Raw genomic sequence first — 24,793 nt, 5'->3', positions numbered from 1 at the left:
AACGCCAAAGTGCTTGGAATGGATTGGATGCAAGACATTCTCTGACTTGCCCTAGCCGCCGGAATTCCACGAGTAGAATGCACAGCTACGCATGTTGGCTGAACATGTCAGAGTTTCTTTGCAGACAGGTGCGTCGGCACGCGCCCTGGCAGACTGTTCAATTTCGCCACAGTGGTGTTGTTTATTTCATGGGTATAATAATGCCAAGTAGATTCCAGCGCCAGACATATTCCCGCTCCCTCCCCTCATTGCCTCGAACTGCTGGGTGCTACGATGACTCGATTGTTCAGCTGGGCCGCTGCCCTCTCAGTGGTTTCTGTTTTCTCTATTTCACAAGTATCGGCATATGTCGGCGAGGTCCATAATTACACTAGGCGCGCGACAACTGGTAATGGTTGGGACATCGATGGCAAATCTTTTGACTATGTGATTGTTGGTGGTGGTACAGCCGGTCTGGTACTGGCTAATCGCCTCTCTGCTGATGGTTCTAACTCAGTGGCTGTCATTGAGGCTGGACCCTCTGGCTATGAGGACAACGACAAGTTTATCGTCCCCTCAGCCATGTTGTATGACTCTGCTGTCAACACACAGTACGACTGGCAGTACAAGACAACCTCCCAAAAACATCTGAATGGAAAGGAAAAGTCTTGGCCCCGTGGAAAAGTCCTTGGTGGTAGCAGTGCGATCAACGGTCTTTACTATGTTCGTCCTAGTCGGGAAGAAGCTGACGCTTGGGCCGAGCTCGCCGGCAAAAACGGCTGGAACCACTGGGGTTGGGACAACCTGCTTAATGGTATGAAGAAGAGCGAGAAGCTTCAAACTCCTCTTAAGAGTGTTCGCGAACAAGCCCATATTGAGTATGACGGTAGGTCGCATGGACGGAATGGCCCAATTCACACTACTTGGCCCGCTGTAACGTATGGGCCCGTCGGTGCTTTTATTGAATCTGCGTCTAAAGTAGCTGTCCCCCGAGTCAAGGATGCCTATGACGGCGAGAACCATGGTACATATGTTGCACTCTCGTCTATGAACAAGCGTAACTGGCAGCGCAGCTTCTCGCGTAACGAGTATCTGGATCCAATCTCTGACCGTAACAACCTGCAAGTTCTCACTGGCCACCTGGTAACCCAGGTTATCTTTGACCGTTCTGACAAGAACCACGTTCAAGCCACGGGTGTGCACTACAAAGCGAGTGTAGACGAAGTGGAGCACACAGTACACGCCAACAAGGAAGTTATTCTTTGCGCTGGTGCGATTAACACTCCTCAGATCCTGCAACTCTCAGGTATTGGTTCCTCAGATCTACTGAACCGTCACGGTATTGATGTTGTGGTTGACCTGCCTGGTGTCGGTGAGAATCTTCAGGATCATATTAGTTTCGGCCTGTCTTTCCGTGCTAAGAACGACAAGGACGTTGCACCTCAACAGATCACTGGCAACAAGAAGACTGATTCTTACGTCAACTCTGCTGTGTCGTACGTTAACTTCGAGAGTCTTTTCAAGCACCCTGATCACGTGCGCTCCAAGCTCCAAGCGCGTGCCCGTGAGCTTGCCGGTGAAGGCAAGAAGAATGAGGCTGTGCGCAGGGGCCACGAGAAGACCTATGAGTCTATGGCTCAGCACGTCTTCGGCGAAGATGTCGTATCGCCTGTGGAGATTCTAGGCAATCTTATCTTCGGCAGTATTAACATCCAAGCTGCTCTGCAACACCCTCTGTCGCGTGGCTATGTTCGAATTAAGAACAAGAATCCCTTCGAGTGGCCTCTGATGAACCCGAACTACTTGAAGGAGGATATGGACATGACTATGTTGCGCCAGTCACTTAAACTGATTCGCAAGATTTCACAAGAGTCTCCTCTCAAGGACCTCATTGCCCACGAGGACTCACCTGGCTCTGACGTGCAGTCGAATGAGGACCTTGAAAACTGGATTCGCGAAAATGCCGGCACCGAATACCATCCAAGTAGCACCTGCTCGATGTTGCCGAGGAGCGAGGGAGGTGTTGTTGCCCCTAATCTTAAGGTACATGGTACAAGCAACTTGCGTGTCGCTGATGCCTCAATTCCACCCCTTTCGATGTCATGCCATTTGGAGTCGGTAGTGTACGGTATTGCCGAAATTGCCGCCGATCTTATCCTTGGCAACTAAGTTTCGTAATGATGAGAGCCACTGTGGCAAGATTTTTATTATTGAACACTATTCCACACATCATTCCTCAGGTAGTTCATGAAAAGGTTATATTTCATGGATTGTAGAAAGAACTGCGACGCTAGATTATGAAGAGACATCTCAGTTGTCTTTCTCAGTTAACTTACACCACGTGGTTGAAAGTTGAGATCTCCACCGTGCCGACGGCGAAGGTAACTAGGACTTTACCGTATTTGACTCACTTATGGGTGCGAACGAGAGCCGTATTGAGTCGGACGGACTAGGTATGCTTCAGTAACGCCAAACTAACTTCTTTTTAGCTCCGAAGCAGGGGTATCATGTTATTCGCGTTGCTCAGAGAAGTCCTGCTCAGTATGCCGGCTTGTACGTTGCATGAATTGAATGAACTGCCAACGCATTACAGTGAGCCGTTTTTTGACTTTTGTATTGGTATTAATGGGCGCCCGCTTGCGGATCTTGGCATTGAATTCCCGCGCGGTATTCCTTCCGATACTAAGCTACCAAATGCTAAATGGTCCACTGTCGAAGAGAATGAAGGCCGCACGATCATTATCAATACGTGGAACTCCAAACATCAGGAATATCGAGGTGCGTCGTCATGACATGTTATTTGACATATACTTCAGACGTCAGCATTGTCCCCTCTCGCAGATGGTCTGACGACCAATCTCAAAGTGGGGCACAACCATCTTTACTAGGTCTAACTCTGCGTCTTTGCAACCCGCTCGAGACCGTGAGTCATGTGTGGCATGTCCTGGACGTAATAGAAGGCTCACCTGCTGATTCGGCAGGGCTCGTACCTTATGGTGACTATATTATTGGATGGACAGGTGGCCCACTTCAAAGTGAGGGTGACTTTTTCCAACTTGTGGAACAATATGTGAACCATCAACTCTCTCTCTATGTCTACAACAGTGACTACGACCATACGCGCGAGATCATGATTGTGCCCAACCGTGATTGGGGTGGTGAGGGCCTTCTGGGGTGCGGCATGGGCTACGGACTATTACGTATGTTCCACAGAGCTACTAACGCATAGATCGTATCCCTCAGCCACGCAAGCAATGGGATGAAATGCCATCAGAAGCATCCAAAGGTCACGATGACGAATACGTGAATAACAATGTTGCAACTATGCCAACAACTTCCGACGCCGTGTCTGAAGCTTCTAATTATTATGTACCTCAAAATCCTGATTCTTACAAATACGGCGTAACACTCAATATGCATGAAGAAGAGGAAGAATAAAGGAAGAGATAGTCTTCAAGACAGAACTATTGCAGGCAATAGAAAATGGAAAGAAAACAAGTGCCAAAAATGCGAGTGATGTATAGAAGATTTGTACAAAAAATGAAAATCAATTGAAATTATGTGGCCATAGCTATCTCAACCGTACAAGGTCCGTCGAAAGGCTTCCAATGCCTGTCTGAAACCGTGTTCAAATTCCCAAGCATTCTTGGAGTCATGGTCCTGTTCGTACGAAGCCAAGCGAAGTTTTGCGAGCTGGTTGGGAAGTCCAACTTCTGCACCCTCTTGCAGAAATTCGAGGGCATCCTTCCAGCCCATCTCAAATCCATGCTTGTACTGTTCATGATCATAGTTTCCGCCCTTCGAATCCCAGTACTTGGTGTGTTCCTGGAGGCATCGCTGCGCAAGTTCAACACCCTGCTGATGGAGAGCGTTGAAGTCCACGTGACCTCCATCGAGAGGGTTCAGTGACGGAGGCATTGTACCTTTCTCTACAGCGGTGTAAAAGCACCATCCGGGATCAGGGCCCCCTTCCTTCTTTAATGTCCAGTAATAGTAACCAGCCGTATAAGATTCAAACGCATGCCACTGAGCATGTGACCAACTTTTAAGTGCATCCAAGTGGTTGGCACATCCACGTAAAGAACCAGGATTCAAAGCGCCACTCCATTCGCCGATGATAATAGCGCCTTGTGCGTGCTCGGAAATGCCCTTGAGCCACCATGCCGTCTTGCCTTGCTTTCCTATATCAAGATCACAAGCATGCTGCTCGGCAGAAGTTCGATGATCATGCGACGTGAAACAGCGATACATGTGATGGTCCAAGACAAGCGGGTTGCCTATGTCGCTGTGTTTGCCCACGTACTTAGCGTAGTGGTTCGTGTCCCAGCCATCACCGATGTACAAAGGCAACTGGGCGACAGCAGGGCTCGAGCTAGCGCGAATTGCCTTGATCGCATCAACATAAAAGCCCTCCAGACAGCTGTGGTTTTGAGGCTCGTTCATGAGCTCAAGACCAATCACATTGTCATATTGACTAACAGCTTCAGCAAGTGCGGTAAGAATTTGGATTGTTAGTTTGCGGTTTGATGACGCATGCAGCCCGTTCCAAAAGCTCACGTTACCGTCGCTCTTACCGCAATGACTGTCACCATTCTGTCCACCAGGTACACCGTGCAAGTCGATTAGCACTCCAATGTCAAGCGAAGCAGCCTTCTCGATGCTTGCGACGATGCGTTGCCAGGCACCCTCATATACAGTTGCGAACGATGCATAGTCTGTCCCCTTTAAGAGTTTGGTGTGCTCTTTATTCCCAGCAAGGAAATGCGCGTACAGAATCGGTATGCGCACGGAGTTGATGCCATGCGCCTTCATCCATTTCCAATCGCCGTCATCGATGAACGAGTCCCAGTGACGCTCGAGAAGCTGTTTTGCTTCCTCTAAGTTCATTCCCTTGACGATATCCATGTCACAGCTACCCGATTCATTCAGTGATTGGAACAAACTACCCGTAAGCCAGCTTTCGAGTGCAAACCAAGAGCCCAAGTTTACGCCCCGTTGTTTACGAATGGCATATTTTGATCGCTTGCTAATGGGCTCGTTCCATGGCGTCACGTCCTTAGGCGCATGTGTCTCAGTTTTGTGAAACACATCGTGAAGCTTGTCCAAGAACTTTGCGTTAGTCATATTATAGCTTCATGACGCACCTTGCCCATCGTGATGTTTGCAAGGATCGTGAACGGAACCGATCGCTCGTTTGGCGCTTTCTTTCCCCGCCCTCACTTGTGTTGGCGCAGCTGTCACTGGATTGCGTCACCAATTGGCCCGTGCTGTTTAGATAATCTGGATGCCTACTTGAATAGACATGAAGAACATGGACGTCCTCTTTCACACAAGCATGGCACCTAAGCTACGCATCTCGGCAGGTCCCACGGCGAACAAGCTAGAGCTAGTGGCTGTCAATCATGACGATAAACCTGTTGTGATTGATTCAGACTGCTTCCAAGGTAAATTAACTGTTCGGGTAAAGAATTTTCATGGAGAACTACCTGAGAATGTCGAATACCTCGAGGATGTTAAATATTTCTCCATGCCATATGGCTCACAAATGTCATATAGCATTCAAATGCAAGGTCGCTTCCCTGCTGGTGTGAATGCCAACGATCTAGTATTCGGAAATGAGTTCGATGAACCCATTCGCGTACGTCGTTATCTCTATCTTTCCACTTACGATATACTAGGATTCCCTTCCGTACGGAATGGGACTAGTCTTGCGCTTCGCATCATTCATCGATCCAAATCGTACGTCCTTGTGCTAACGATGAATTCAGTCAAGCATGACTTGTATGGAGATAAGCCATGGGCCTTATCACCATTTCTCTCCACAGTATTTCGCGCTAAGGCTGACCGTGCTGTTGAGGGCACGTTCTCATCGTGCGCATCGGCCAAAGAGTGTTTCGAACGCGATGCTTGGCCCAAGTTTCCTCAGCCAAATTCTGAAGAAACGTTTCTAGAAGACGACATATCGTCGCTTTTCTATCACTCCGGTCCTGATGCAAAGGAACCTCAGCTGGACCGTAATATGGAAGTGGACGAAAATGTTGTCAAAACGTTCTCTAACAATGACAAGGCTAGACAGCACCGCATGTCGTGGCTCGGTTCCGCTTCAAATCGAAAGAAACTCAACGTAACGCCTGATGATGTTATTACCGCCGATTTTGGCAATGGTTTTGTGCGTAGCGATAAGAAAGCGGCAAGGAGACTAACCGCAGATCGATTTCAACACGTACGTGAATCGTGATCATCTTACCATCAACCAGGTTGGAGGCTGTTATTCCTTTAGGAGGAATGCGTATCAGCTGTAAGTGATGAGACGCACAGGAGCATGTGCCGTACTAATTTTGCAGTGCAGCGGTACTGGCGCGGTCAGCCTGTCCGCTATGTGTGCAAGAATTTGAAGACGGGGCAAGTGTATTTTGTGGTTCAGTGAGTATTAGTCTGGACTATTGCTGATGCAAATTCAGGTTCGAGATAATTGAGACCGATGTAGACACCTAGCCCGCAAGCTCAGCTTCGTAAAAACATATACCTTGACAATCGAGCCACGTCCGAAGCCTTGCCCGATTCTTTGTGATAGAGTTGGATAACACACCAGATCGTTGCGCTACGCTCATGAACTCATCTAGGCTTATTGGCTCCATCAACAAAATTCGTCTGTAAAGTTGTTCATCTGATAATATGATCCGGCACATAGGCTCATCCATTGTATTGGCTCGGGGGCTGTACAAATCTGTTTCATATGTGTCGAAGTCGTGTTTGAACGGTGTTGAATCACTAGACAAAGACGATATATCTGATACAGCAGAATCGTCTTCTAACTGGATTTGTGCAACCGCCTTGTTAAGTTCGCTTTCTTGCATGCTTTTGCGAGACTGATCACTCGTCGAGTGTTCCAGTATTTCTACACTCGTTGAGTGGTCTGTGAGATCTGAGTCAGATATGACAATCATATCGTCAGGCATTTTCCGCGACTTTTCCGTATCCATGACGATAGATGAACTATGCGTTTTATAGTATTCATGAAGCGAATCAATGAGCCCTTGCTTTGGTTGTGAGGTAATCAAGCCCAGTCGTTTGCACTCTTCCTTAAGCTGCGGCACTTTCCATGAGGCAAAACTCTGGGTATTCACTGAACGAAACGTGGGTCGACGCTGATGTGCCATCCCTGAATGCTTTTTAATGTTGCCGTGCTTATGAATTTGTGTTTTGTAAGCTGCAATGGAACTTTGTCGATATGGCGGACCAGTCACCTGCCGTAGCATCGGTCAACTCGATAGACATGCGTAGCGAACGAGTGGAGAGCGCATCCGCTAAAGGCATGCACATTTAACGCGAAAAGATCACTAGAAATTCCTACGTAAAGCGAAGCTGGCCGCCTCTGTCGAGCGTCAAATGAAATCCGAAGACAGCATCATCCAACGCATTTTTTTTTTCGTCAACTTTGCATATCATTTTGTGCCATTCTTGATGTCAACATAGCGCTTCTATTTCATGCACCTTACTCCGCGTGCAAGTTGGCCAGCCCTCTCTTCTTTCAGTAGCTACCATTATTACTCTTCTACGTAGCATGTACGGACTACCGACCCATCACCCGTCTGACGAGTGTGCAAACGGACGAGCGGGCGCTAAGATGCCCGAGCGGGCTTGCTCGTTATGAGCAAGCACGAGGAATGGCACTTCCCCTGGTGTCGCTTTATCTAGACGCCCTTTGAATACCCACAGGCAATCGAGCATGCAACTAGGCTATATGTTAGTTTTGACGATATACGCACCTGCACTGCGCAGTGAGCAACACGAAGTGGACGACATTGCCGCACGAAGAGAACTCGTAAGGCCGCTGTTTGAACGTCTTTTCAGTCGCGCTAGCGCGCGTTACAAAGCACGTGATCTTTTTTGTGACACTGGCTCGACGCAGTTGTCTCTAATCCCATTCACCGTGCACGACGCTTCGTGACTTGCATAAGTTCGGAGAGCGAGCATGTTGGAGGGTGGGCCCTCGCTGAAAAGCTTCTTGCACCAAGCGAAAGTATTGTCACTTTACAGGAGCCTACTCCGGTCCACAAGAGGTAAGCGTGAATGCCGTTATTTACGCGTGCAGCTTCTCCGACGCTGAGTGCGCGACATGAAACAATAGCATGGTTCCGAGATGAGATCGAACGGACGCGTTACGAGTCGGATGAAGTACGTTAGCTCACCTAACTAACAAAAGGGGCGCATCAAAGCTTATCTCATGCACGGGCGCATGACTCTCAGCCAAATGGAGAGTATGTCAATCCTACAAGCTTCAGACTCTTCATATCCTGCTCTACGTGGTAAACGTAATTGTCTGTGACTATGAATGGGTAAATGTGCATATGTGATAATATCCGTTAGTTTACAAGACGCAGCTCGCCCAGCATGAAGCGCATAAGCTGCAAAAGACACTCCAAAGAGAAAACAATCTGCGACAATATGGAATGTTCTGCTAGCAGAAACATCGTATCCTCCATTGTCCGCGTGTGTGACGCATAGCCCCTTTCACCATATGATGACGTGCTAGATAATTTAGGATATGCCTCTTGACGGAGAAAAGGTCCATCATAAATGGGTCTTTGTGAGGAAATATTATTAGGCGAGTTATAGTATACAAGCTCATGGTATCCAAGGGCGGTCGCTGAAATCCCCTCTTCCATCGAGCGTTTTGTCGAAGGTAGTGACTGTGGTAGCCGCGCCCGAGTGATCATGGATTGCGCCACAAGCCACAAGTCCAGCACCACAGACGAGATCAGCTCCTGACGCAGGTGCAGCACTTGTAATACAGCGAGTTCGCTTCCAGTTCGATACTCCTGTTCTCGACACATTCGCAAAGTCATAAACAACGTGAAGATCATTTCCAAATGCTCGAAAATGCGATGCATGATCTTGATCGGCTTGGGAACCAGACTGAGTTCACTCGATATGACGCGCATAAGTGCTTCACAGCTTGTCAAGTGCAAGCGGATTGACTTCTCCAACTCGATGTAACCAGCTTGAAGCTTGGGCGAAGATTTAAACCCTCTGTACAGCATTTGCCGCGCCATCGTCAAATACCAGTTTTGGAGTAGTGTAGATGTATCTGACAATTTGTACATCAACTGAGTCCGAGCATGATACGGCCAAAACACCAAATTGACGACAAGCGCAGCAGCAATACCAAGAAGGTTCATGTACCCACGTAAAAGTGCTTCATGTATGGGCGCGTCACCTCGCGGACTTTGGTATGCCAATATTGCCACGAGTGGCGTCGTAAAGCCTGTCAGAGCGCCGACGGGAACGAGACTGGGTCGCATGCGTATCAAGATGGCGATAACAGAAAAAAAGCTGATCATGACACTAATTCCCCACGGATTTCCGCGCGAGATCTCCATCGTTAAAAATCCAAACAGTGAACCCAGAATTGTTCCGATGATTCGGAAGATAGCGATGCGAAACGAGTCTCCTGTTGTCGCTTCAAGTGACCAAGTGTACGCAATCAATAGCCAAGGCCCCTTGCACTGGCGCCACCACTGATCTTGTCTTGGATATACGAATCCGATCGCAGAGAATAGTGTTACACCACTCGCTAGTTTGAGAGCGAACCGGACATGGCTTGAGTGTTTTACTTGTTGCAGCACCGTCGAAATGAAAATTCGTCCATTCATGACAGGGGACGACCGCAATATACTGATCACGCGATACCTGAAATGCGACCAAAGTGTATTGCCACGGACATTCTTGCGTGTGGTTCTCATGGCGTGAGCTACATTTTGTGCATACGTTTTATATTTTGTCTTTTTGTTGGGATTCTCGAATATGTGAGCGATGTTGTCTGAGTGTTCATCGTTGTTGTCATCCGTTGTGCCGACTTGTCCCCGATTTGCGTAATGCGACGGTAAGTACAAGTCAGTTGTGGCATTTTGAAATAGACTAATGCCGCTGGTCGATTGAATCCACCGTAGAAAATCAAATCGGGGCAGATAGATGGATCTTCGTCGACGCTTGACCAGCTTCTCGAGCATAGGAACCGACAGATTCAAAGTGTTTTTCGCTCGCCTAGCGAGTTGAAAAAGCGACAAATAAAATTGACATACCACATACATGTCAGTGCAAAATAAATTCGGTTTGCGGAATTGATCTTGTGTCGATTTCGCTTCCTCATCCGACTTCTTTGTTGGGTCTGATGATGAATTTACAGAGGCCGGCGGTGTTGGGGCTTGATTTTCGTGAGACTCCCTAAATCCACGGGCCCTGAGAAGAAGATGCAAGTGCATGTTACATTTAGTCATGGCATTTTCCAACTCTTTTTCTGTATTTGAAAGTATCTCCATTGGATTACCGAACTTTTCACTGTCGCCTAAGCGAGCATGATGAATAGCCTTTGCGAATGTTACACTCGAAGAACGCGGGTACGTTTGAGAAAAGTTATGAATAGAATTGTTGATCAGAACTTTCAATAAGCCGATGACATCAAGAATAGCTGATTCCAAATCTCTCAAGGAGCGGGCGACTTCTTCGATTTTGTTCATTTGTAGAACAGACATAGATTGTGGGTTAGACAGTGTCATTCGAAGAGACGTGGTGGACTCTGCCATAGATATTACTTCATCATCCTCCGCGTCGCGAGTTTCGTCGAAGAGGGGATCTTCGAAATCCACTTGCGGAATGGACAAACCCATTCCACTTTTTAGCCATGTTGAGGTATCGACAATAAATGTCCTAAGATGATTTGTTTCAGAAATAGGGATAATGCACCAAGTGACCTCATGCAAAGAGGCAGACAAAGCGCGGTTCATGACACTTACACGTTCTTTTAGGACTTTGAGTGAGCTGCTCACATTATTAGACTGTTCAAATGCATGTGCATCATAGTAATTATCTGGATTTTGACTGACAAATTTTTGCCATTCGACGAGCTCTTTCTCGAAGTTCGTCATTGAAATCTCCATGAGACCTGTTATAGCGTCTAGAGCCGATGACATACATCGGAAATATGTGCGGTATGCTGTACGCGGGATCATTAGATTTGCGAAGATTGAAAGTACAGCCGGTATGAACAAGGGGAAAAACAAGTCGGAGAAATTGCGGTACGTGATTTGCGAGATTGGCGTCGTCATGATCCATGTTTGAGTGAACATGACTACACGCATCGGCACTCGAAGACGCGGCACTCGGCTCCATATGTACCCAGAAATAAAAAATGTTGCAAATACGTAAGATGCACCCAGTCCACGCGTTCTGAGGGACGTGTAGATAATGTTTGGCTGATCGATCCAGACCTGTACGCACACGATGACAAAGCTCAATCCCAGCCAAAGCGCAGCAATAAGTAAGGTCAACGCCGTCATATGAACATGAGCTGAGAATGTATTTCCGACAGGAAAGAATGCTAGATGCGAGACCATGAAACTTAGGAAAACTTTGCTACCCACCCATTCTTGCACCGGACGCACAAACACGAATGGTAGAAGGGCAATATTAAGCAGAACTGGAGGCAGTAAATTGAGGATAAATTCTCTCAATTCCATATGATACGCTTTTCTGACCCATCTTTGGGCCAAGTGACGGATCATTTCCTTGAATCTTACAAGCGTATGGAATTGAGTAGCGCAAGGTACTGACTCTATGCAGCCAATTCGATACTAGCTTACCTCAATCAACACACAAACACACACCCGCATTCTCAAGCGCCCGAAGAAGGAAATCTCACACGTGACTAAGCCGCGCGAAGACTCAACTCCCCATTCTCAATCACGTCACTGTGGGCGCATCCATGCGAATGAAAGAACCAGCAACGAACAATTTTCGCTCAGTTCGACCAAACTGCATCCTGCATGGCAGGATGCATGTTAAGGCGAATTGACCGACTACCCGTAGAGATAATATGGCGCATTCTGCTCATCTCGAAGAGCTCTAGTCTCGCATACGTTTGTCGGGTTTTGTGGCATGCCTGTGCTCTAGCCCCTCGTCATGTGAAAGCAGAATATCTTTTTTGTTGCTGGCTGGATTCATATTCGCTTCGGTTCACGCAGGGTTTCAGGATGAACCCTCTTGCTCCTCAGCTGCGGTCCATGTTCGCGCCCACAACGTATCCTACGTCGGGCTCTACAAGTGCGTTACGCCGTGCTGCAACTTGTGATATTTTGTCCTTTGTGGCACGTTTCGGCATATGCACACCTGATGTTATGCGCATGTTGGAGCGTCTAGTCATTCGTAGCAAATGGTGCGGCAATATTTGTCAGCTGTACGGCATCTTTGCGACAATGCCTGAGGGAACACAAGCTCTTGTGCCGACTCGACTGGCATGCCATGCCGTACCCGAGCGGCTGTTTCGTCATTCGGTCGTGGTTAGCATGCCCTCTTATTTGGATGGAACACCTGCGCTGGAGCACGGGTTGCTTCTATCCTTCGTTCGTCATGTTTGCGATCTTACTCCCGTTGGTATGCCCGAGAGTGAAGTACGGCTGCCCCCTTTGTCTGATTTGGAGCTCATCGCGCGAATGATTCTCTTGCATCGCGCATCTCCAAATTCATCTCAAGGATACCCACTCGCGATGGCCGTGCATTTGGACAGCACGCCCCTCGTCTGCCTGTTGCTGGCAACAGGTGCAGACCCCTCTTTGAAAAAAAGCATTGCCTTGCATGTGGCGTGTAAGAAAGGCTCGCTTGCTGTTGTTCGGCTCTTGGTAGAGCAAGATGATGCACTTGAGTTTCAGTGGCGCACGCGCCTTCGAGCTATCGTTGACGACTTACACGCTCTGGATGTTGTTCGGGCTACCAGACAAGAGCCTCCGCGCGCGCGGCGATCTTTACCGGAGAAAGGCGCTGTTCCTTCTAAACGACGGCGCTTAGCGGACCGTTGCCAGGTGGATGTTCCCATGCTCACGACTGCCGTGCGTGCAGGCGCATGGGATGCCGTGTCGTACCTCATGCAGACGAAGGGCGTGGTGCCTGATGTCAGCACATTGCGAATGATGGACCAAAAATCATCTTAACGAAATGTTTATAGCTGTATGGACCATAATACCCAATTTAACCATTTCCGTTAACTATCAGTCTCACTTAATTGCTTCCGCAATTCACGCTTTAGAACTTTCCCAGACGTACTAACAGTTGTCAGTAACCACGTGTGTACATACTTCTTAGGGAGCTGGTCAGTCCATGACACGCCACGCAACTTTTTGTAACCAGAGACTCGGGTATTTACGGTATCAAGGACTTGCTTCGTTAGTTCTTTCTCTGAGAGCGATGTTTTATCGGGCCTCATCACGATGCACGCCCATGGCAATTCGTTATGGGAAACATCTTCCTTCACAACCTTGGCCACGACAGCAGACTCAAGTACGAATGGAAGCGAGTTGACAATGGTTTCAATTTCTGACGCTGCAACCTGATAGCCGTTGTATTTGATAATATCTTTGACACGATCGTGCAGAGTAATATAGCCTGTGTTGTTAGCACAAGTCTGCATGCACAACGTACCATCTTGATCGAAGGACGCAATGTCTCCTGATTTGAAAAACCGATGTTCGTCATGCATGTCAGGAGCAAACGCTTGGGCGTTGGCCTCGTCATTTTTTAAGTAGCCGAGCATAACTTGAGGACCACGCACCAGTAGCTCACCTCGCTGGTTCACACCCACTGGTCTTTTTGTGTTGACATCAATGATCTGCGCCTCGGTATTTGGCACAAGTCTGCCCACATTCAGTTTGTTCAAACCAAGATCCTGCTGCGTCTGGAGCGAAATAATCGGCGACGCTGTTTCTGTTAGCCCTTCTGGTGCATGGCGACGTACTTTCAGTCATTCCATAACCTGAAGCGTATGTTAGTCATACTCGCACATACATATATACGTGTATACAATATTGGAGGATACGTACCATCAGTGATACGGATACCGTATCGATCATTGACCATAGTGCACAGCTCTTTACTAAGAAACGCGGCTCCCGAGGCCAACGATTTGATCGACGATAAATCATACTTGTCAGCCATAGGGGATCGAACTAAGGCAATCAAGATCGGAGGCACAACGAATGCAAATGTCACTCTGAATTTTTGCACGGCCCGGAAAAAGCTTTCAGGGGAAAACTTGGCCTCAATGATGGCTGGAGTAAGGGTGTGTAAATTGATGATTGATGTGATCATGCCATAACAATGGAACTGCGGTAGCAATGAGTAGTGTACTTGATCAATTCCTTCTTGCAACGGCGCTGCTGGCTGGTCGTACCAGCCATATAGATCATAAGTTGGCTTGTTTACACGCCCGCCGAGTGTGACGGTCATTTGTATCGTGTTCGCGATGAGGTTCATGTGAGTGAGGCGCACGGCCTTCGGAAGGCCTGATGTGCCAGAACTAAAACAAAACATAGATTCTTGCTTCGCAGGGTCAAATTGGACATTTTCCACTAACTTGTCTCCCGCATCGCGAGCCTTGATGCCTGGTTCCACGAGCCGCTTGTAGAAACTGTGCTCATGCTCCTCGTCAAACACGTACAAATCTATATTTTCGCCAGTGAGTTTCGCCAATGAGTCTGCGGCATTCTTTGCATTCTCGTATGAATTTAGCGAGGCTAGTAGAGCGCGAGGTTTCGTCAGCTTGAATACATGCTCGAGCTCCTCTGGCTTGTACATGGGATTCAGCAAGGCAGGGATTGCCCCTGTCATCATGACACCCAAAGCGGCTAGAAGGTAGTCATGTTGATTTTCAGAATAAAATGCCATAACGTCTCCTTTTCTCCATGGCCGCCCGGCTATATTCTCTGATAATAGACCCGTGGCCATGCCCCATGCGCCTTGACGTACTTGCTTTAGAGTCAACGGTGCAGGTTTGGACCGGCGGGACTCTATTGATGGAAAGAGGATTGGTGTATTGTCTGCTTCATCTGAAACGGAGCGAAGAACAAACTTTGGTAAGGATTCGTTTTGAGGTAGTTTAATAGGTTTGTATGGCGATGTGAAAATCATGGGTAATGGCGAGGGCTGGTTTTAAATAGTGGCGGGGTATAGGGCTAGTAATGGAGAAGCTAAGATTAAGATGCACCCACGCAACAATTTTTAAAGGTGAGAGATAATATTATCAGACTTTATTTCTGTCCGGCCAACTTTCACGCCGTTAAACATGTGGAAGACTCGCTTGCAAAATGCATTGACTGAACATGCAAGTGACTGGAGTGTCGGTGCGTAGCGCGAATAGTTAATTCAGGGCTCTATGCGTTTTCTACTCTAAGTTGTAGTGAATCAACGGGCTGCATGCCCCGTGTTCGTCAAGTAGTGCACCGAGGATTCGTCAACGATCAACATGAGAATGCTTCGAGCGACCGTCTTGTCTTTACCACGGATGTACGTTCAAGCAAAGCCATGGATATCGCTTCTTGTTCGAATGCCCCTGTAGAGCTCGCTTGGTACATCGCGCCTGAGCGCGTTCAGGTACGTACTATTCAGAGGGAAACACGATGTGGCACGGGCGACCGTTCGACTCTTACATCCATGTAGTTTCGGATCCAAGGGGCTGCTTACTTATTGCCGGCGCCGACACACAAGTGGCGTGCGCAATTTCCTGATGCCCAACTTGCGATTTCCGATGCAGACTTCGCATGGGATGAGGAACGTGAGCGCTTCTGGAGGTTGCTGAGTCCAAGAATGCAAAACACGTTCTTTGGCCCGCCGCCTGGGCAGCCTGTCCCACCAATCGCGACGGCAGAATCGTCTTCCTTGTCGCCAACTCCGCGACCACAGCATCAGATCCAGTCGCCGCATGAGCGAAATCTTCGAGAACCCAACGCCATCCCCGAGTCGTACGTTTCTTCAGTTGCAACAGCATTGGATTCTGATTCAGCAGATTTGCTTTGGTCATTATTGAGCCACATAAGGTGGATGTATTGGAGTTAAAGCACGCACAGCGCACGATCTATGAACGACAAGTAAATGGAGCATGGAACGGCACGTCTGTTGCGCCATAGTATACAATTATGCGTCTTCGAGATTTCGATCTAAAAAATCTCGCACTTTTGAAGAAATGCTGGTTCGCACCGACTCCGGGAATGTATCTGCTCAGCGTGACGTCAGAAGTGCTCGCGCACCTACCATGAGCATATCCGCCAAGTTTGTCGACGATGGCACCTATATGTAGCGAATCTTGTGATCGCGCCTCACCTGCGTAATGTAAGTATATGACCTTGCTAGTTCTTAGATGTTCCGTACGTTCAGCTTGTTCACGCAGCTGAGCTTCCCAGCCGCTCTCCTCCAGCATCCGACGGAGTTGGACAAGAAGCGACGACCACTCTCCCGTGGATATCATACGCTGATGCAACATGTTCAGAAGCTCTTCACAACTCTCCCCACCATCCGCACCCGACATGGTCGAGTTGGTATCCGTGGATAAGAAAAAAAAGGCTCAAAAATTGCGCTCTGCACGATAACTAGACAAGGGAACCACGGATTCTCGTCAAGCTAGCCAAGTTGCGTCTTGTCACCTCCACACTGATGCCGACGCGTCTGGCACACATCATATATACCCAAATCAAGATGGGAGTGCGTCCGAAAGTTGGATAGCTATAGGCGCGTCCCAGTATGAGAGAAAAAATAGCATTATTCTACACGCGTGCATACTTCTAGCAGGCTGGAAAAAAGTATTACGTTCGGCCTGCTGGTGGCTTGATAAAAGTGCCGTTGAACCATGCGATGGCGGCTTTCGTAAAGTCGCCTGTGTCGGTGGCAGAAGAATAGGCAAGACGGAGAAAATGTTTGCCAGACTCTAAGCTTTGATGAATTTGCGATTGACTCAAAAGATTAGAATTCTCGAAAATGTCATGATTTAAAATCGACGAGAGATTGAACGATGTGGCTGGACCCTTGTAACGCAGAACATCATCCACAAGCAACGAGAAGCTGGACCAAACATTTTGTTCAGCCGTGGGAATGGGCGCCCAGCGAATCATTTGGTCTGTGAACGTCCGATTCATCGAAAAGTGTGGAATAGCAGAGTCTCCCACAGCATCACCGCGAACAACGCCCTCGTCTTGTAAAAGGCCATCGAAGCCCCACCGGGCGACGCCATTAATATACATGCCAAAGAGGATCGCACAACAGAGCATCGATATGCGTGTGGGAAAGCCACAGGCTGGCAAAAGAGCAAGGCCAATCACATAATGGTGGATTCGAACGACTTCGCCTGGCACAGCTGCACAAAGACCTAGAACGACACATGCAATAATATACAGCGTCAAGAACTTCGGGAGCAGGCCCACACTGCGGATGACGCGCACCTGATTGAACGCTAAAATCACCACGACAATCACCACGATAACCAGCGATGACAATGCGCCTGGCTGCTGCGATATGTCGTGCACCGTTAGCCGCTGGAGAGGGACGTCTGCAAACACGACGTCCAGCAGCACACCGATCCACCACAGTCCGAGCCATCCAATGCCAAACTCCAGAGGCACGTGCTGAAACGCTCCCCATACGTGCTTTAGCGCGCAGTGCCAAATGACAAAGCAGACGAAGAGATGAGGTCCAAAGTCGCCAGCGGCTGCGCCCACCGGCGGCGGCATACTTCGCAGCTCCGATACCAAGTTCACGTGCCAGAAGCCGACACACGACATGGTCCAGAAAAGAAAGAGTGGCATGGGTCTTACGACGAAAGTCAAGACAGCCAGAAACACCACATTTATAATATACAAGCGCCAGCGCTCGTCCGTGCAATGCTGCGAGTCTTGCGGATGCAAAAATAGAAATGACGATGGGAACACGGAGGGAAAAGGAACCGAATCAATGCCATTCTGTGAACTGTTGTCAAAGTGCGTAAATGATCCCATCTGCCGTACGATACCGCATCCACCACGACGGCCAATTACTCCTGCGTGCTGTGCGGCCGCACATATGAACGAGTCCGCGCGGTAGGGTGTAGAATTGCTGCCGCCGACGACCAGGGGCACATAGTTGTACGCTTGGTCTCCAACAGTGCGTGGGTTCAGCAGCGTTGTTTTTGCGCATCCACTTGGACACTGGAACGTCATGGTAGAATCGGAAAAAGGCGCGCAAGAGCTTCCGTCTAATCCACATTCATCATTTCGACCCCACAAGGTCGTTGTACATGTAAAAGGTGATGGCGTTCGCCAACCCTCGTTCGTTAGGATACGGGCTGAGAACCATGTGTAATGCACCATCACAGAGAAACAAAAGAGCCAGCCGATACACACCGCACATAATATGATCCAATGAAGCCAGTTTCTTTGCCAATCGCACTCAATCTTGGCCCACCAGCGCTGCCCAGGGGTGCCGCCTTGTTTAGCTGGAGGTGGTGTGGGTATCGTGTGCATGTGGTTGGTTGGCTCAAGCTCGATGGAAGGCGCTTCTTCGCTGCCCCAGAGTGGCAAGTCACTTGATGCGGGTGGTTTCCATGCGAGTGGCGCAGTCCATCGAAGCCAGGCCGCTTCCAAGTGCTGCCATGGCCACCACGGATAATGTTTGATGATGTGCTGCTTGGGCATTTTTGGGCCTTGCATCCATTGCCACACTTTCAACCATGCGTTCCATGCGGGCCGTCGTGCTGTCAATGGAAATGGCAATGGGGACACTGTCGATGCAGACGGTCGAGATATCAAGGGGGGTGAGTTGCTGGGCCCAACTTTCCCTGATGTTATCAATTCGGCAGAGGACGAGCTCGAACGCCTTGGTGAGACAGAGGAGGGCGCAGACGATGTGAATGAACGCGGTTGTATTAGCCAGATCACTGCATGTGACAGGGTTGACCCAGTAATGGGTCCTGCCTCTTCTAGAAGCTCTTGCACGCCATGCGAATGAGCAAGGAGCGTAGTGATGCGTTTCTTGAGGCCCATCTGCAGTGTGTGTACCGTGTGAGGCGAAGCACTGAGGCTTTTTGGGCGTGCACGTCGCACCTTCAAACGATCTAGTGCTTGCTCCAAATGACACGTGTATGAGGTATCTGACCACGTAACGCTTGCCTTGAACAGGTCATCGATCACCTGCACGGACTGCGGAAAAAGACGCGCCCAAGCCTCGTCGACGCATGGCGCTCGGCGCGAGCCGAGCAGCCAGCGCGCACGCTCATACTCACGACTCGAAGCGACACGATCGACAATAGAAGCGAATTTATCGATGGCCTCTTGCGTTGCAACAAGTTGCGTCGGGGCGTGGCCAAGTGCATCTTTGAGAACCTGAAGAAGGGAGCTGCTTCGTTCATGCGAAACTTGAGCAGATAGGGCACGATTCGAATGCGTTTCTACATGTACAGGGAATCCGTGAGACAGATCGCTGCATATCGCGACCATAGCGCTGACGTCCAAGTTGATGCATTGCGTGGGCGGCGGGGCATCTCCCGATGTAGATGGAGGTCGTGGAATGGGTATGTGAAGCGGCATGGGTTCATGAGCACCAAACGTGATGCGCACGCCCAAAGAAGCCGCATAATCTGCTATGCCTTGAAGGCGACGCTGCATCCTCACCGTTTCAGGACAGGTCCAGTATGAGACACTCTCAGGCGCAGGGCATGCATCAAAGAGGCTTCCGGAATCACTGAGCGTGATGCGAGTCAAAATAATTTCCAGCGTAGGCTTCATGGAAGAGGTTTGAGCCGCTGCGTGTTTCAACTCATGCGCTAAGCGTACGATAGAATTCTCTGTCATGGCTTCGTCGACGGCAGGCGGCTCAGATAGTGATACGGTGCTTTCATACTCGCGAAATTCGCGCATGAGAGCATCAGGACGTATGGGCATCAGACGAATCCAGTGTTGACCATTGCGAGCAGCGATATGAACCATCGCGGTGGCTCCAGCAGCGGCTTTTTGCTTCGCTGCGTTGTTGCATGTGCGTTCATTGGCACCTGCCTGAGTCGGGTGCACGGTCTGCAGCGCAGTGATCGGGCTCATGTAGGCAAGTGCATAAAGCACCTCATTCCAAAATGTCAGTAGAAACGAAGCATTGTTCTGTGGACTGTCGGTGGCTTGCACGAATGAGAGCTCAGCACTAACCACGTTACGAAACGATGCAAGGCCACACAACGGCGCTGCTGCATAGGAGGCATGAATCTCATACAGAACGGGCGTGCATGTGCGTATAATGGCTGCTTCTGTCGGTACGTAGGTGCCATGGCGCCATGCAAGCTCTGGCCCTGCTCGCCAAGCAGGTGAAACAGCATTCCATGCAACGTAAGCCTCGCCAACATCGTCCATAGACGTAAGCACACGTTCCAATGGATGCGTCATAGCGCTGGACATCGTGCTCAGACAACTGTGGACAGATCCGGCAGATCGTCTGCCGAAGCGATAAGATTTCGGATGCAGTCTTGGTAGAAATAGTCAATGAGGCCGTGCGGCGCCGTCGACGAAAGAGTCGTGCTATGGTCAAGGTCCATCTGAGCTCAGCTCCTACCGTGTAGTGGAGGTGTGCGCGTCGCCTGTAGGTGGAGAGGTGAACGAGTGCCATGCAACCTAACCATATATACTACGGAACATAAATACACGCGGATGTGAGGCTGATGAGATTGATGTTGCGAACGAGGAGGACAAGAGATGCATAGACATGTGGAACAACTGCTATAGCACCATCTTTCCTGAAACATAAGCCTGAGGGAATATGTCGTCTCGCTTGCACTCGGCCTTGGCGAGTGTTGAGTCGAATGCAAAGTCTATTAAAAGTATGAATTGAACTTTTCCTTAGCAGCCGATTTAAGTGCGGCGTTCCGCGTTCTGTCAGTTAGCGTACACGTACATGAGTAGCATTTGCACAAGAAGCAACGTACTGCTTGAAAAAGTCCTTAGCGCCCCGCTCCAAATTCGTCATGCTCTCGTCAAGGCTGCCTTGGTTAGCGAATACGATCCAGCGCTTGAAAAGAGAGAATGCCAGTCTCCCATACGTACTCTGAAAGAATCTCATCGCGCTTGTGGAGTAATTGCATATTCCAGCTTGCTTGCGCACGAGCACTGCTAGACGCAAAGTTGAGGAATTGCCGTTGGTAACTAGCTAGCCAAGCACCGCTTGCATTGGGATCGGTACTCGCGGCTTGAGAAGAGCCTGCTTTACCTGTGCCTTGACCCTGGATCCCTGTAGCTGCTGAGCCAGCTGCATTGGTGCTGAGGTCGTCATCCTTTTGCCAAACCATGCGTGGAGGCAAATTAGGCAACTTGGCTCGGCGCTTGCCACCGATGAGTGCATCGATTTGGCCACCCTGTGACAACGACTGGCCCGCTGACGAGCCGAGCCAACCAGCGACACTTGCGATGTACCCCGTTGCGCCAGCACCTGGCGGAAGTGGAAGGGAACGTGGCGTAAATAAGAACAAGCTGGGCATCTCGGCGTGAGGGAGTGAGCCAAAAATGGACCACAGCCGCAGCTGTTGACCATTGGTCAGCTCCATAAAATCGCCCTGGCGCTCCAGACTCACTTGCGGTGTCGATGCAACGACCTCTTGGCCTGGTGGCACATGGCGCTGTACCCGGTGTACGGTGTCGAGGCGTGGCAATGACAACACAAACACACTGTTGGCTGCGAGAACCACCAGCACCTTGGCATTCCGCCTCTCCACGACGTGCGCACCCAAAGCAGGGTCCGGCCAGTCTGCATGTGCGAAGCGCTGGCCAGTGACCTGGTCATACAGGTGAACTTCGCGCGCGTGCACGACTAAAAGCAGGTAAAAGTCGTGCAAATTGTCATTCGGGCCCTCGCTGACCTGGTCCATGTTCGCCCGCTGCACGCTCGTCTCTGTGGCTAACGCTTCGGCACCGGACGAACCAAGCACGTTCACGTATACGGGACGACCAGCCACGCCGAGCATCATGGCATCGGAACGGAATCCCATCCAGCTATCGAGGCTGCCGTGCTCAAACGACCAGATCGTCACATACCCATTCGCACGTCCCACGAGCAGGCGCAGCGCCAGCACATTGTCTGATAGTGTGCGGCAGACGCTAAACTTGAGCCACATAATCTCTGCGTTGCCTTCGCTTTCGATAATTTTTGCCTCGCGCGAGCCAAGCTGCCGGGAAAAGAAGTCTGCGCTGCTTGAGCCAGCGCGGACCACAACATCCTGTGAGCGGCAATCGGCAACAACGAGCATGCCACCATACGCACAGGCATACAGACCCACATCACACAGCGCACTGCACGTAGCACTGCCAGGAAGAAGCTGCATCATGACATTGGGCTGGAAGCCCCCCTGAGTGGATGTCAGCGACCGTCTCCAGGGATGTGAACTCGAACGCATGTTGAGACGGTGCACCACTGTCCATGTGCATGTTTTGGATGGAGCCAATGAGAGGCGACACTGCCGACGTATTGATGTTCGTACCGGTGCCCAGCGCCATATGTAGCACATGGCCTGTCGTCAGCGAAATCGCACATTCTAATGCATCCCATGCCATGTGAACGCTGGCGATCTGTATTTGCATTGGGAAGCGCTGGAGCGCGTCGAGTGCCGGCATGCCAATGGCTGACGGGTGCATCACGACGTCTCGAATCGATACAGTCAGATGGGGTAGGGGCGTAGGGAATGGCTCACGTAGGATCGTGCCGCGCCGTGGATCCTCGTCGCCTAGCAGGAGCAAGTGGGGACTCACATCATGCCATCGAACACGGCCATCCAAGTGCCACGTGATGAGAATCCGTGGCTGTCCTTTCTGAGCAAGCGCTTGGGCGTGAATAGGCAAGGCACCGTGCAGCTGTGGCTTAGCCAGTCCACCCATTGGCTCGTTGTCCTTGATGCTGCCGACCACATGCTCTGTCGCTTGCTGAACAAGGCGGCGATACTGAGCCACAGGTACAGTAGCCACATAGGCACCCAGGACAGTGCCACGTCCCGCGAATGTTAACGGCAGTGGCAGCGAGAGGCGCTCATACGCCCGAGTGCCCTGCTGCGGCGGAAATGAAAACACGTCCATGCCGCGTCGTGTACTTTGCACAGCGAGCGATGGCAGCATCGTGTCCTGCCCCACCAGGATGACAATCGCATATGGATCAAAAGTGCCGCGGAAGTGGGGATTCAATCGAGGAAGTAAGCAGAAATCTTCCACCGTACTGGCCGTTCTGTACATCCCCACAAAGAACGGCTGAAGTGCATCGCGCAGCACGGCACGCTCCCGAGACAGGGCTTCAGGAGTCTGGCTTGCAAAGATGCCACTGGTCGCTGGGGGCGAGGACAGGTGGAATGTGTACAGGCATGTTGCTGGCTGGTTCACTGGTGTGCCACCCATGATGGTCAGCACAGTGCCGTTAGGTGGGCTGGTTCGTGAAGTGATACCAGTGGTATTATTGCCGCCACTGCCACTGCCACTGCCGTTGCCGTTGCCGTCTCCAGCTGATGCCGTCTTGTCATTTTGTGACGCGCCTGCTGAACTTGTCCATGCGCCAGCAGCTTGTGCGCCGTACTCGTACCAGCCCTGCTCGGGAAAGGCCGACCAAGTAAGTTTGAAGATGGGCTCACGGGGTCCAGCCGATGACTTCGGGAGCGTCTCTGGAAGGACCGGCCGATCAATGTCAATGTCGTCCAACGTGCGCACCATAATGGGCTTGTCTTCTTCTTTCACACTCCAGAATGAGATTGCACCATTCTCATGTCCCATCGCAAACATGGAGCCACACGGACTCCATGCAATCGCTGTGGCTGGGCACAAGCGTTCGCTCCAGATAACATCCATCGGCGCGTCAGGCACCGGTCCTGGCGCACCTGGAAGCAAGCGCAACTGGAACGTATGCAACGCCGCGTTATCACGAATAGAGTACAAGATAGCACCACCTTCATAGCACAGCAGAAGAATTGCTGCATCTCGAGGGTGTGTCTGGATATCGATGATCAGTGGCGTATGCAGTCGACTGGGCGCATTGGGCACTTGTGAACGACGTAGGATCTCTTCCTCATTCCACCAAAGATTCGGGATGCGGAACGACGTTGTGCTGAAGCGCTCGAGATCGTATGTCTCGACAGAGCCGTCCGTCAGCCCGAGAAACAACATGCTGTGCACACTTGTCACCTCAGCACACAACACAACGTTGCGCGCCGAATGAATACCAACACGCATAGGCGTATCCGCATTTGCCATTTGCGGCTGACCTGGCGCTGTGCGCCGTGACGCATGCAGAGTTGAGCCGTGCGGGTCTCGCCTCGACAGATCATAGATACTCAGATTGTCTTTCTCGTCAATGCATATAAGTAAGTACGTGTCTGACTTAAAAAGAAGGTGTTTAACGCGCAATGCAGGTCGAAGCGTGATGGCCATGCGAATGCATGGCGCCCCAAATAGATGGACAGTCCCGGCCGATGTGCCGACTGCCAAGTACCCCATGCCTGGCTCGTACGCCATCGTGGATATTTCGCCAGGCAGTGTGAGCTGGTCAAGAAAGCATTCAGCAAACTTGTTCGCATCTCGAAAGTCACCTGTCCAGTCTGCAAGGCGTGAGTGCAACGGCGGGAGCCGCTCATGTGCGTTCGACTTGGATCGGCCTACTGCCGACTTGAGCCACGACATGGTTGGAAGCCATGGGCCACCGCTGGAGACGTCCGCCTCCACACATCGTGCACGTTTTTCGACCCCCTCAACACTCCAAATTTTGACTTCTTACGGCACCTTGTGGGTGCTTGAGCTTTTAGCCAGCCTACATATGTTTTATATGTATTTAAGCATATATATTTTCTTTGGACATTGTCAGACATCCTCTGACTGCTCGTGTCCCTTCTCGCGTTTGTGCGGGCCATTGCACTTCATCAACACGTCTTACAGTGCAGCGACTAGATGAAGGGATTCGTGTATTCTTCCCGTCATTCAATCGAACGCAGTTCCTTCTCCTATAGACCTTGTTTTGCATGCGT

At 50.2% G+C, this 24,793-nt stretch overlaps 10 protein-coding genes across 10 annotated transcripts; 4 read left to right on the top strand and 6 right to left on the bottom strand.

Moving 5' to 3' along the window:
* Nucleotides 1–273: 273 nt before the first annotated feature.
* MGL_0750 (uncharacterized protein) lies at nucleotides 274–2,148 on the top strand (the record flags this gene model as incomplete). The annotated part of the gene is made up of 1 exon (XM_001732105.1): nucleotides 274–2,148. The coding sequence occupies one exon, from the start codon at nucleotides 274–276 to the stop codon at nucleotides 2,146–2,148; it is 1,875 nt and encodes a 624-aa protein (XP_001732157.1).
* Nucleotides 2,149–2,392: 244 nt separating this feature from the next.
* On the top strand, nucleotides 2,393–3,417 carry MGL_0749 (uncharacterized protein; the record flags this gene model as incomplete). The annotated part of the gene is made up of 5 exons (XM_001732104.1): nucleotides 2,393–2,432; nucleotides 2,469–2,532; nucleotides 2,573–2,757; nucleotides 2,796–3,179; nucleotides 3,209–3,417. The coding sequence occupies 5 exons, from the start codon at nucleotides 2,393–2,395 to the stop codon at nucleotides 3,415–3,417; spliced, it is 882 nt and encodes a 293-aa protein (XP_001732156.1).
* A 138-nt stretch (nucleotides 3,418–3,555) lies between these two features.
* Nucleotides 3,556–5,103, bottom strand: MGL_0748 (uncharacterized protein; the record flags this gene model as incomplete). Its single annotated transcript, XM_001732103.1, has 1 exon — nucleotides 3,556–5,103. One exon carries the CDS (start codon nucleotides 5,101–5,103, stop codon nucleotides 3,556–3,558), a length of 1,548 nt encoding a protein of 515 aa, XP_001732155.1.
* A 178-nt stretch (nucleotides 5,104–5,281) lies between these two features.
* On the top strand, nucleotides 5,282–6,406 carry MGL_0747 (uncharacterized protein; the record flags this gene model as incomplete). Its single annotated transcript, XM_001732102.1, has 4 exons — nucleotides 5,282–5,617; nucleotides 5,658–5,718; nucleotides 5,748–6,202; nucleotides 6,329–6,406. The coding sequence occupies 4 exons, from the start codon at nucleotides 5,282–5,284 to the stop codon at nucleotides 6,404–6,406; spliced, it is 930 nt and encodes a 309-aa protein (XP_001732154.1).
* A 1,939-nt stretch (nucleotides 6,407–8,345) lies between these two features.
* On the bottom strand, nucleotides 8,346–11,108 carry MGL_0746 (uncharacterized protein; the record flags this gene model as incomplete). The annotated part of the gene is made up of 1 exon (XM_001732101.1): nucleotides 8,346–11,108. The coding sequence occupies one exon, from the start codon at nucleotides 11,106–11,108 to the stop codon at nucleotides 8,346–8,348; it is 2,763 nt and encodes a 920-aa protein (XP_001732153.1).
* A 903-nt stretch (nucleotides 11,109–12,011) lies between these two features.
* On the top strand, nucleotides 12,012–12,965 carry MGL_0745 (uncharacterized protein; the record flags this gene model as incomplete). The annotated part of the gene is made up of 1 exon (XM_001732100.1): nucleotides 12,012–12,965. The coding sequence occupies one exon, from the start codon at nucleotides 12,012–12,014 to the stop codon at nucleotides 12,963–12,965; it is 954 nt and encodes a 317-aa protein (XP_001732152.1).
* A 50-nt stretch (nucleotides 12,966–13,015) lies between these two features.
* MGL_0744 (uncharacterized protein) lies at nucleotides 13,016–14,694 on the bottom strand (the record flags this gene model as incomplete). Its single annotated transcript, XM_001732099.1, has 3 exons — nucleotides 13,016–13,076; nucleotides 13,110–13,416; nucleotides 13,851–14,694. The coding sequence occupies 3 exons, from the start codon at nucleotides 14,692–14,694 to the stop codon at nucleotides 13,016–13,018; spliced, it is 1,212 nt and encodes a 403-aa protein (XP_001732151.1).
* A 1,910-nt stretch (nucleotides 14,695–16,604) lies between these two features.
* Nucleotides 16,605–20,210, bottom strand: MGL_0743 (uncharacterized protein; the record flags this gene model as incomplete). Its single annotated transcript, XM_001732098.1, has 1 exon — nucleotides 16,605–20,210. The coding sequence occupies one exon, from the start codon at nucleotides 20,208–20,210 to the stop codon at nucleotides 16,605–16,607; it is 3,606 nt and encodes a 1,201-aa protein (XP_001732150.1).
* A 413-nt stretch (nucleotides 20,211–20,623) lies between these two features.
* On the bottom strand, nucleotides 20,624–21,876 carry MGL_0742 (uncharacterized protein; the record flags this gene model as incomplete). The annotated part of the gene is made up of 4 exons (XM_001732097.1): nucleotides 20,624–20,681; nucleotides 20,735–20,788; nucleotides 20,853–21,612; nucleotides 21,837–21,876. 4 exons carry the CDS (start codon nucleotides 21,874–21,876, stop codon nucleotides 20,624–20,626), a joined length of 912 nt encoding a protein of 303 aa, XP_001732149.1.
* A 203-nt stretch (nucleotides 21,877–22,079) lies between these two features.
* MGL_0741 (uncharacterized protein) lies at nucleotides 22,080–24,452 on the bottom strand (the record flags this gene model as incomplete). The annotated part of the gene is made up of 1 exon (XM_001732096.1): nucleotides 22,080–24,452. The coding sequence occupies one exon, from the start codon at nucleotides 24,450–24,452 to the stop codon at nucleotides 22,080–22,082; it is 2,373 nt and encodes a 790-aa protein (XP_001732148.1).
* Between the last annotated feature and the right edge of the window lie 341 nt (nucleotides 24,453–24,793).

Source organism: Malassezia globosa (assembly GCF_000181695.2).
Source record: "Malassezia globosa CBS 7966 chromosome Unknown mgl_sf_1.2, whole genome shotgun sequence".
Classification (NCBI taxonomy): domain Eukaryota; kingdom Fungi; phylum Basidiomycota; class Malasseziomycetes; order Malasseziales; family Malasseziaceae; genus Malassezia; species Malassezia globosa.
This window is presented reverse-complemented; position numbering and strand designations above follow the sequence as displayed.